Source organism: Cottoperca gobio, chromosome 7 (genome assembly GCF_900634415.1).
Source record: "Cottoperca gobio chromosome 7, fCotGob3.1, whole genome shotgun sequence".
Classification (NCBI taxonomy): Eukaryota; Metazoa; Chordata; class Actinopteri; order Perciformes; family Bovichtidae; genus Cottoperca; species Cottoperca gobio.
In genome coordinates, this window is record NC_041361.1 from 3,069,535 (window position 1) to 3,081,880 (window position 12,346).

General features: G+C 41.0%; 1 protein-coding gene across 4 annotated transcripts in view; it reads right to left on the reverse strand.

Annotated features, from left to right (window-relative positions):
• Positions 1-4,930, reverse strand: part of LOC115010866 (arf-GAP with coiled-coil, ANK repeat and PH domain-containing protein 3-like) — a 59,873-nt gene extending 54,943 nt beyond the window's left edge. For all 4 annotated transcript variants that reach the window (XM_029435726.1, XM_029435727.1, XM_029435728.1 and 1 more), the window contains exon 1: positions 4,717-4,930. In XM_029435726.1, coding sequence (XP_029291586.1) covers positions 4,717-4,763 — 47 coding nt within the window. In that variant the 5' untranslated portion in view covers positions 4,764-4,930. The remainder of the gene's footprint in view (positions 1-4,716) is intronic.
• Between the last annotated feature and the right edge of the window lie 7,416 nt (positions 4,931-12,346).

Sequence of the window (12,346 nt, forward strand, 5' to 3'; positions counted from 1 at the left end):
GAACAGAACAGCCTTGTCTATACATGATTAAGATATCAGCTGCGCGTGGAGATGGATGTGAAGGAGATCAGCTGGAAAGTGTTGTTTTTTCCCCCCCAATTACAATAATGCTACAATAACCCTTAACTGGCCAAAGTCACAGTCTTGTTGGGAGGAGCTTTCTTGGATGAACAGAAGGGCACACATTCAAGATGGAAGGAGGTCAGTCTGAAATAGAGCAGAAGACCTTGCAGTCAGTAGAAATCCCTTCCAGCTCCATGCAGCTGGAGATGCACAGTTTCCCAGAAACACAAGCTCGACATGGAGGAAAATACGCGATGACGTTGTTGAATAAGTGACATTGCGATGACAATAATAAAACTATATATTGAGAAACCTCAAAACTCCCAGAAGAAAAAGTTCTGGGTACCTTTATGAATTTAACATGCAAAGCAGTTGTTTGCATGTCTTATACATGAGCGGGAATAGACCCCAAAATTAAATCAGGGCCCTCCTCTCAGTATTAAATATGAAGTCATGAAGCGAATGCCTCTTTAAATACCTTTAACTTCCCCACAGAGAAGGAAACAGATGGGAGTACATCTTCAAATATACATTAAATAAATCCAGACGCCAGAGGAGTCAGGGTCACTCAACAATGCACAGTATGCAAACATGAGCTCAAATGCAACAATTTTATAAACCAAGCGGTTATTCAATAAAATATCCAGCAGTTTAATAGAGCTTGAAAACAATCCTTAAGGTACTTACAGTATTCATTCACTTCATTTCTTATTATTTACCTACATTCCCACTAAGCAGGAGTAGTGAATTCATCTCTTACAAAACGAGACATTACACGAGATGCTCTGAATTCTTTCATGCCCGTCATCTCGTGGAATTTGACATACACCCCCCCCCCTTCACCCTGTCATCTGACTTTGTGTCATGAATCCATCCATCCAGTCATTCTCTCACAGACGCTGGAGACACACAAACAGTAAGCGCCACAGGTCATTGAACTTGTATTCCCAAACTGTCAGGGCTCTCCACTCTGCTCTGTGGCTTAATGACAAACCCATCACTATGAAGGCAGCTCGCCCCCCCCCCCCCCATCCCAGCTGTTCACATGGGAAGGGAGGAAGGATCGTTGGGGCTGTCTGCCCCGGGCCATTCAGACACAGAGAAAAGAGTCTGTCTCTCAGCAGAAGCAAGAAGCTCTCTGGACAATAGTCATATTCTGCTGGAGGACCTTTTGGACACAGCAAGGACGCCGACCCGCCAAATAGCAAAAAGTGCGGTAATAAAAATATTCTCTAACGCTTAGCATAAATACTAGAAGCTAACATAGTGGTTCAGGAGCCGTAGTCACAAAACATCCTATTCCTAAGGCTCCAAGTTAGCAGAATAAAATCATAGAATATTGAAAATATAAGTGGAAGTCCTAACTTTAGAGATTCTAAATACAACATTCACAACATTAATATAGCAGCAAACAACAAATACTATTTCTTAAACTCCGCCTCGAGGCACGTTAAGTATGTGAAAATAATCTGCTAGGATTCATATTTTATTTAACATGGTTTTCACACATAACAAGTTTTTTTTCTTTTTACTCTGAAAAGAGGGCTGGAAGCACATCTACTCTAAACTTCATGAAGGTAATAAAATAAAACACAAAGGAGACGTAAAGTCGGAAACTTTATAACATAGCTTCACACCTTCTGCTTTACCCTTCACAATAAAAGCCCCAGACGAATACACTGGATCACTGCTCACTAGAAGGAACATACAGTCACTCAAAACCTTTACGAAGAGGCAACTCGGCCAAATAGCGTACAGCATCTTGGCTTACAAGTTTGATTAATGAGCTAGTTGGCGTTAGACTGCATTGTTGATTCATAGCATGCTAGGTCGCTAGCTGTAGCATACATGCTAACCTGCTAGATAGCTAGTAAGCTAGTTTTAACGGGCAGCTGGCCAATCCTGTCGACCAGGAGATACTGCTGAACCCTGCCGCTATCTATATTTCGGAAAGAGGATATGTCAATATGAAACTTAAATGTGGACATTAATAAAACAATAAGTTTAACCGACTAGTATTTCTGGTGGCGCCTAGCGACGAGTCGACTAATCGCACACTTTCTTAGTTGCTTTGCCTCAAAATGATCCTCTGGCAGTATGTGGAGTGCAACCTCAAATTAACATGTCAGTGGGGAGAAAACAGCTCAAACGTTGCGTGTTGCCACTGTTGTGCCGGAGCAAACACAAACACTTGAGTTCCTGCGGCCGTGTAATCATCCCAGATGTGGAGAGCATCAGTGGTTGCAATCTCACATCTGTCTGAGTCGAAGTATCCATAGAGACGAAACACAGAATGCACACAGTTTGTTCAAGACATCTCCGGGCCCTGAACAGGACGCAACATTTATCATGTTGTTGTGAAGTGGAGTGGAAGTCTTGTTCTCCGTCTTGGTCTGAATGCATGGTAATCGATTGCTAAATGGTTCAAACTGGATCCAACAAATAAAAAAAGCCTGGACCATGTGAGAGATAATTGTCAAAGAAAATGTGTAAAAACATGCAGGAAATTGGCTCCTGTGTCATTTTACACGTGTGGGAAGAGTGTCACTTTCCCGTAATCTGGGCCTGCTGCTTCTTTCCAGTCATCCACCTCCAAGGGATGTTACATAACACAACATAGCGCCTGCTTTTAGCTACACAAAAGGAAACCATTCGAATGGTCCCTGAAAAACACAGTTACAGGCTTCAGTGGTGACAAGAACATGCGTTTACTCAGTCTCTTCCAGCGCCTCTTCGAGTCATTTAAACATCCTGAGCAGCAGATAAAACAGGAAAGCAGGAAAGTACACAATAACTGAACATGGAGCGTAAAAAGGAGCATCTCTCCAGACAGTGAGAAAGATTCTCATTCCACATGCACAACTCCAGTCAGATAAAAGATAACTTTATCAACTCATTCATGAGGGGGGGGGAGGCGTCTCAGATCTTTAAATAATGAGGTAGGTGATTCTTAAGCATGCAGCCTGTAGCCTCGCTGCTTAGCATATGAAACAAGGAAGGAAGAAAGTTAATGCACTCAGCACTTCCTGAGATGTGCCTTTCTCCAGCCCAGATGGCCGTCATTAAGGTGCTGCTGCCAAGTCTGGAAGGCTTTGATTTATTTGGGAGCAGAGATTTTATTTCAGGGAGAGCACACCTCTACACACACACACACACACACACACACACACACACACACACACACAGTATATTTACTCAGATATTGTTCTTGCGTATCATTTTTGGGTACTTCATACATCTACTCCTCTACATTTCAGAGGTAACTATTGTACCTTTTACTCGACTACATTTATTTAAGAGCTGATTTAACTTCAGTCATATGATGAGGTTATAAAATACAAGGCATTGTTACACGTTTTATTGTAAGCCTCTTGCAATAAAGCAGTTTCTACTTATCATGTTTCAGCGCAACAAGCTACACATGCTTCTAACAAACAGCGTTATCAATCTAATAATGTAAAATAAATACAAGGATATAATAAAAGTGTATAAAATGAACCTATAACGTCGTCTATTTATATTTAAAGTGATTTTATCGCATAGTTTTTGTCCCTTATTCATTGAAAGTCTAAAGTACGTATCCGATTGTAAATCACTGAAAATATGAACACATGGTCTACAGACGTGAACGAGATGTGGAGATACCAGGACATTCAACTGGTTCTCATTAAAATAAAGTCATGTTACTAAATGAAATCATACTTTAACTTTAGTAAAATGTTGAATGCAGGACTTTTACTTGTTATGTTGTATCTGTACATTGTGCCATTGGTGCTTTTTTTACTTTATACTTAAGTAAAGAAACTTCCCTTGGGACTCCGGCTCCCCAGACTCCCTTCACAGCCTGGGGGGCTCTTGACTCATTGGGAGCAGAGGACCAGGTTTAGATGTGGGTGTAGAAAATTCCTCCCTTATTTATGTAACCTTTGGTGCACAGCGGTCAGGGGCTTTGGCGCAGGCTGTGTGGGGAAACCTTCAGTTTCCTCTGATCCAATGATTAGTGACAGTTTAAACTGGAGCTGATACATCAATAATTAGTCTACGACAGAACATCGTTTATTTTAGAAAAAAACAAACAAATATTCCCAAGTCTTCTCCATATTGAGGACTTAGTTTTAAGACCATTAACTGACTAATTAATGATGTACAAAAAGCCATTAGTTGCAGCTTCAGTTTGTACTGCATCCTCATTTAAATGGAAAACCAATACAGTGAATCATCTCCATCTAAACCTTAATTGATTCTGGATTAGGACTATGTATTTTTTTTAATGAGGCTAAAATGACACTATTTTTAACTGTCAAATGGATGCACAAGAGGAAAAGCAATGAAAGAAATGAGACAATGTGAGGACCAACAGACTCTGATCTCCTCTTTAGCCCATGTGACAAGACATACTGCTGCATTGCTCATCATCACGAATCAAGAAATAACTCAGACATCTGACTGATGTTCAAAACTGTAGGCTAATTGTTTAATCCCACTAAGATTTCAATGCAAAATGCAACATAACAGAGGAAACACATGGAAAAAAATCGCACATGTCTCGGATGAATCAACGCACAAAAGAAATGCTAGAAAATCGTAACATAAGTTTTAAATTGTGACGTTCAACAGTTCAAAAACGTACAATCAAGAGTTTCATGCTCTTACCTAAACCGGGGTGAATCTTTAATGCATTCTTCAAAATCCACCGTCATCTTGGGCTGGAGAGTGAAGTTTTAACGCGGTTAAAATACGGTGTTCATGTCCCGGGTGTAGAGTAAAAGCAGAGATGTTAAGTATCCGATACAACGATCCGATCCTCCCGCCGTCTCCTGCTCCTGCAGCGGTTCAGTCACTCAATCAATCCCGCTCTGAGGCTCCGGAGCGTCCTCGCTCAGTACTGGAGCCTGCGATGCCTTCACGTACTCCTGCTAACCTCGGTTTTTTAAGTTGCCACTTCCGGAGGTACAAGTTACAAGCCTGTAAACATGACATATTCAGCTTTTCTTCTTTTTATATTAGTGGGAAACGATGGTGAAAAGTAACATTAACTCAAGTATTGTACTTAAACAATTGTGTACTTTACTTGAGTACTTCATTTACAACTCATAGTTTTTACACTACTACATTTATTTGATAACTTTAGTTACTTTGAAGAGTCAGTTTAGCAGTTTAACACAACATATGTATCAACAAATTATATATCATGTATAATCTAAACTGTATTGATCCCTTGGTAAAATTTACAAGCTACCCGGGAGTACCCTATATAGTAAAAAGTTAAGCTTCTCATTTAGCTGCAATAAAGTTGTGAATTCAATAATTTAACATATATTATTCTGAAAAGTGCTGTTGTTTGGAATTTCTTTTACTTGAGTACTATTTTGAATGTTGGACTTTTATCTGCAACAGAGTATTTCTAAACTGTAGTTACACATCATTATTTATTTAACAGCAAGTAGTGGGAGAATGCCAGCACGGCAGAATAAGCCCTGCCATGACAGTTAACCAGTTTACTATAATATGAAATAATTAGGCCACCATAATGTGGAAATAAAGTGAAAGCCATGCATTCATTATGCAGACTGGCCCATTTCAGAATAATGTAACCTATATTATATTATCGGATTATAATTATTGATGCATTCATAGATCACTTTAATGTTGCAGCTGGAAAGTATGGGGCTCATTTTAATTCCTTACTACTGGGCAGATGGTTTTTATCTTATTTTAACCTACAATAAAACATCTTAATTATTTGCTGACGAGATTTTGTATTAATTAATCTGAATCTAATAAATAGATGTAGTGTAATGAAAAGTAGCCTGCAATATTTGCCTCTGAATTGTAGTGGAGTAGAAGTATAAAGTAGCTACAACATTAAAAGGCTGCTTATATATTGCAGTATATAATAAATGTAACACTGACAAAGGATTTTTATTAACTTTTTTAAATGCTCAGCAGTGTTTTTAATGTTGTAGATGATTGAGGTTAAATTAATTGAACTGCTTCGACAACATTTCATCATGTAGGCCTATGCATTCATAATATGTTTTGTATGTCAAATCTTAATCTTCAAAGTAACTACAGATGTAAAACAAATGTAAATGTACACTATTTATCTCAGACGTGTACAAAGTAGCATTAAAAATTATGTTTTCAAATAAAGTTGCTCAAGATTGTACTAATATACAGTACTCCAGGGATGTTATTTGTTCATTTCCACCGTTGATCATAGCGAAACCCGTGATTTAACAGCTGCGCAGTGCTGTTTCGCACACAACTCGCAACAGTTGTAACCATTCCTATAGCACGTGAAGGCAACACGTGCTCAACCCTCTGCATGAGAATGAGTAGAACGCTGACGTCACGTTCCGTCTCATTTGAATGAATACATGTGCAATAATCTCAAACACCGGTCGGTATATGAGATTATGTGATTATGTATATGAGCCGGTTATGAAATATATTTCCTCCTGAGATTCAGTCAGTCAGTTCTATTGTTATTCTTTGCATATTCAATAACTAAAAACACAAAATAATTATTTAATGTGCGTAAGATTTTAGAGCTATTCATCAGAGAAGTGTGATGAAGGTATTTTTATACTCTCTGGTGTGTTATTTTAAGCAATGAATCAGCAAACACCCACATGGCTTCAGTTACTGATCTTCAGAGATGCTCCCTGCAGTCAGTTTCACACCTCAGATACATTATGGTGTCACATCGGCATGTTTTACTGCTGTGCAAGCTGTGAAAATCTGTTTAATGTAAAAACCTGACTAGGCAAAACTAATTGCTTGATTCCGAAACACTTTAAAGAAACCTCTAACACATCCGAGGGTTGCTATATCTATCTACTTTCCCGTGCCGCTGTTAAATGAGGGTATCTTAAGTGCATCCATTTCCCCAGCAAGGCTATTATTAATTCACAGGAAATGGGAAAGCATAGAGGAAGAGCGCCTGCTTGGGATATACTGCAGGTTTTCATAGAGCACCATTGTTCCTTCAGATCCTGGCTTTAAAAAGCTCAGGCCATGAATGGAGATGATCTCACCCTCTCTTTGCAGAAACATCAGACACTGACATAACTGAATCCCAGAGTAAAAATACTCTATCAGCTGTTTGTTGGATGGATTGCCAGGAAATGTTGAACAAACATTCATGGTTCCCAGATGATATATCCTACTGACTTTTCTTCTCTCTAGCACCATCTTGAGGTTGACTTTTGGAAATCTGAGAAATGTCGCGACAGCTACTAAAAGGATTGCCATGACATTTTTAACTTGTTTTAGCTCTGCTGAAGGTCAAAAGAAAAATTCCTCCATATCCTGGAGATTGTAAAAACAGGACTTTCATCAGCTGTACAGATGCCGCCTAAGGCCCCGATTAGACACATACAGTATTTTTAAAAAGACGCAGAAAGCTGCAATAAATGCGGATCCGGGCATCTTTAACAAGCCTGCAGTACAGGATTGCGCCTAAGGTGCAAAAAGCAGGTGCTCCACCGATACGGCGGCTCTGTTTTCTCTTCACTGCATTGGGGACTAAAACAGCAGTGCAACTCTTTACACTCCACTAACCATCCCCCCCTCTCCCTCATTGCCTCACTTCCAGTTCCTTTTACTAATCTGAGATCAAAGCACCTACTGCTTCTTTATGAAGGTGGTTGAGTCAGCAGTTGGCTGATCTGAAATGCACACTGCTGTAGAAACTTCAGAGCAAACTTGGTGCCATGCATATAATCTATACGGTTCTGCATTTTATTGCAGCAGCAGCAGCACATGATTATATAGGTAGCCTCCTATGTTCCCCGTTGGCATGAATTGTAATAACTTTGGAGAGCTTTTAACCTTTCATCTATTGCCATTGTCAGGTCAATTTGATTTTATATAAATATATCCAATACTTAGGTTTATTGGTATAGTTGCAAAACTAATGACATTCCCATCAGCCTCAGCTGTGCTTTGTGCTAATTAACAAATGTTAGCATGTCCACAAGCTGAACTAAAGCCTCCCTTTGACACATGAGAAACATTTGAGGGTGAAGAAGAAGTGTCCTTTACACAGGAAACGTCTAACTGGAGAGACGACGAGATTCAGGAACTTCTGTCTACAAGGGACCAAAATGAAATCGTCAGACAAATTCAGGAAACGGCAAGAGACTCGTTGGGACATTGTCCGGAGTTCATATGAGAGAACGGCCTTGCGTTACTGATTGTGTTACTTCCAGACAGAGCTAGGCTAGTTGTTTCCCCCTGTTTCCAGTCTTTATGCTAAGCTAAGCTCGCCTGTTGCTTCATATTTAATGGACAGATATGATACGCATCTAGATTTTTAGAAAGAAAGCGCACGTGGATTTCCCAAAAGATGCAGATTTAGGAGTTTTTGGGGCAGATTCTACATTATTTGATGAACGGACTTTGGTGCTTGACAGCAAAAATGATTTACAGTGGAGACTGCCAAGCTTTTATTTTAGTAACGGATTGTTCACCTCCTGCTGCTTTTGTTTCAGCCTGTCATCTAACAGGAGCAGGGATGAGGCTCTTCTGCCTTTGTGCAGGAAAAGTGAGCGGAAGGGAGCTGTCGACTCCCATTTTCGCTCCCATCAGAGGCCCTCTGATGGCAGACACGAGCACTGCTGCAGTGTGGGTCTCTGGGAGGGTGACCTACTTTTGCTCCCCTCTTTGGTCTGCTGGAGAGAGCTGCGAGTGGCACACAGCTTGTAATGTTATCCCTGCAGACTGCAGGTGCAAGGCTCTACACGACACTACCAATGAGGCATGTACAGATGCTGCATGAATGTTCTGTATTATGCATGCACAAGTCTTCTCAGCACCGACTTCTTCCAAGTGTTATGTTTTCCCATGTCTATTTTAAATGAATTGTAATCTTGCCGTATGACTGCTGCGCTCCTTGAATCCTCACACTAGTGGAGTGGTGTGTGTGCTTAGAAGGTGGATGGAAGTCAAGGGGTCAGAACTAGACATAGTTTGTGTCCCAAGCTAAATCGTTGGGAACGACTGAACTACAGGTTACTGAATGTTGTGGAAGATAATACACATTTTAATAAATTATATTCTCATTTTTCTATTCTGGGTCTCATCCAAAAGCCCTTGACACATGACCTTTTTGAGTTTGAAACCAGAAGCTGTTTGCAGTCATGCTAACGTTACTGCTGATTTATTTAGCAGCCCCGCCAATGCACATTAGCCAGTGTAGCTAATGTCCCGGCCAAAGTGCCTCTCTGCCTCTGCAGCTCTAAGAATCGCTCCTGGGGGGTGATAACAACTTCCAGCATCAGCTAAATAACTTGGTGGTGGTAGTGGAGGGGCTCCATGTTTTTAATTCAGCTATATGTGTGCATGGTTGCATAGATGTTGCCTACATTTAGAACCCATTAAACCCCTTCCAAACGTACAAGGTCTACAATACAAAAGAGAACCGGAGACAGACAGTAGTCCAACATCTGGGCAGAACGATACCATTCTTAATAATATGAATACTTAGCTTAGCATAAAGACTGGAAGCAGTGGGGAGACAGCTAGCCTGGTAAGACTGCAGATATGCTTGTGTTTCTTTTACGCTGTATTGCTAACAGAAATAAAGCTGTTAAATAGATAAATGAATTAAAAGTATTTTACTTTTGGACAGAGCCAAGCTGTGTCCAACTGCTTCCAGCTAAGCTAAGCTAATGTAGCTCTGACTCTGGCGTCACATTAAGCCTACAGACTCGAGCGGTATTGATCTTCTCACTGTATTTACCAAAAAGTCAAAATATCCTTTTAAAGACTTGCACTAGAAGGATGCAGAAAATACATGTAGAGCCTTTACATGGGGGGAAGAGTTAACGTACAACTAATGCGGTATCAAGTGAACTACTCATTAGCACCTTGTGGGGTCACTTAGCATGTCAATCTTTAAGAACATACTGCACTTAACAGACTCTGGAGCAGCGAGTCATTAGAAGTTTTGACCTTGGCTCCATTGTGTGTTAATCGTGTTAGGGTAAGCCTAATTGCTTAAGGAGTGGCAGGATTTACAGAGCAAAGCCCGTCAGTGCTGGCCCAGCTCCATATCCATTCTGCAGTAAGTTGTCCCTGTCAGGGATTCCTGTGAGGGAAACGGTGACAAGATCCCATAAAGAGCAGAGAGGGTGAGTACTGGGTCAAAGCTGGAACAGCTGGAAAAGAAACAAAGGAAAGACAGTTTCCCCGTGTCAGTATCAAATATTCTGATGCCAAAAAGGAAATCTATGCCACCAGGTGTACGGATGGCATTCTTCATTCTGTGTGTTTTAATCACCGGGTCTGTTTTGGAGAGAAGGAGAACTCTGTGTGAACATCTGGATCTTAAGTGTGCAGTGAAACCAGCTGCGCTATCGTCAGCGGTTACCCTTCCATCCTTTGTGCGTCAGTTAAACATAGATTTTTTAACGATTTAGCGATTATCAATAATGCAAGTAACTCCAGTGATGCCCAAGGTGATTGTCTAAATAAAGATAAACCAACGAGCGAGGAACCGTCAGTGCTTTCTTGTGTACACTTATTAAACACCGTCTCAGCGTGGACATTTTGTTCATTTAAACAATTCTGCTCAGCAAACATGTCTGGCCACTGAAGGTGCACGTTTGTTTTTCTGTGCCCATTGTTTTGGGGGGAAAGTAGGGCAAGATGAGCTGCAGGCTTGGAAAGGACCCGCCCACTGAATAACACAGGCTGAAAACAACACACACACACACACACACACACACACACAGATCAAGATAGACACATATGAGCTATAGTAACTGTAATGTTTGGGATCACACTGATATATTTGGGTGGAATGATGCCTTTACATCACATTTATCCCTTTTTCTTGCATCTCTTCTCGCAAACTAGCTTTGATTTCAAGACGTCTGATCTAAGACACGATTGATTTTGAACATCAAAGCACGGATTTAATATCAGATGACCAGAAACGTCAGATCTGAGAGTGTCTGACTGAGGCAGCGTCCTCTCTCGGGGTACGGCTCGACGAGATCCTGAGAGAAATGAGACCGAGGCTGCTGTTGCTAGGCGACGGCTCAGTGCTGCTGAAGAGAGGCGGGATGATTCTGCAGAGGAGACTCAGACATCCCAGTTGAATCACATACTTTATTTGTTCAAGGTCTACCTTAAGTCTACATTATGACCACGCACACCGTGCTGCCTGTACCAAAGGTCACAAAAGACACATTATCATTCACTTCCTGTTTGCATTTTAGGGACGGTAAAGTTGATCAACCACATTGGTCAAGACTGAGATATCTCCACTACTATGTGATGGATTGCTATGAAAGTTTGTACAGAGATGCATGTTCCCCAGAGGTTACATCCTACTGAGTTTGGTGATTCTCTGACTTTATTTCAGTTTCACCAGCAGGTCAAAGTTTTTACTTACCTGTAAAATATCTGCACATCTACAGTTTGTACTGATATTCATAAACAATGTATCCTAACCATAGGCTGTATAGATCCTGACAGGCAGCGACATCAGGGTCTGAGAAGTGAAGCCAAAGTGGAAGTGCCTTAAAGTTGCAATGTCTTTAATATCCAGCAGGGGACGACTCCACTGGTTGCAAAAAGAAGTCCGGTTATATAGAAGTCAATGAGATAATTATGTTAATTCAGCAAATTATGGTTCCATTTAGACTATAGACTGCTAGATATAGCAGTTTTATGCTTCATGGTGTGGCTACCTCGTGATTGACAGGTCGCTAACATGGTGTTGTCTTGTATGGGTGCTCTCTGTGTCTTCGTATTACAACTTCAACCTTTTCACAGTATGTTTTCAGTTCATAGACTAAAATGATCCCTTTCAGTCATCACGTATGACCTTTGACTCACTCAGTTTGTCTGTATCTGCAGAGACCCTGCAGTCCACTTTCTGTGCTTTCTCTTTTCTTGTTATTTTGCTGTGTTGAGGATTTGCTGTGCTGATGTTTCTGGGCATCAACAAAAAGAGTCTTTGGCCCAAAAATGGGTGTGTAACCCTCAACCAATTAGCAGGGTGTGCAGCGCGTTCTCATTCCCAGGTCGTCAAATACCGACCACTTTGTCACGCCCCTCGACGTCTAATACCGAAGCACAGATGAAACAACCACGCTAAAAGGGTTTCACTGTGTTTTTATGTGCTCAAGTGTTTCCCCTGTCCGTCTCTCTCCTCTGCTGTGTGCTGCTAACGGTGTGTCAGTTTGACCGAGCGAGCCAGAGCCATGCACACACAAACACACACAGAGCAGACAGGCCATATTAGGATTAAGCGCTTCGGCTGCAT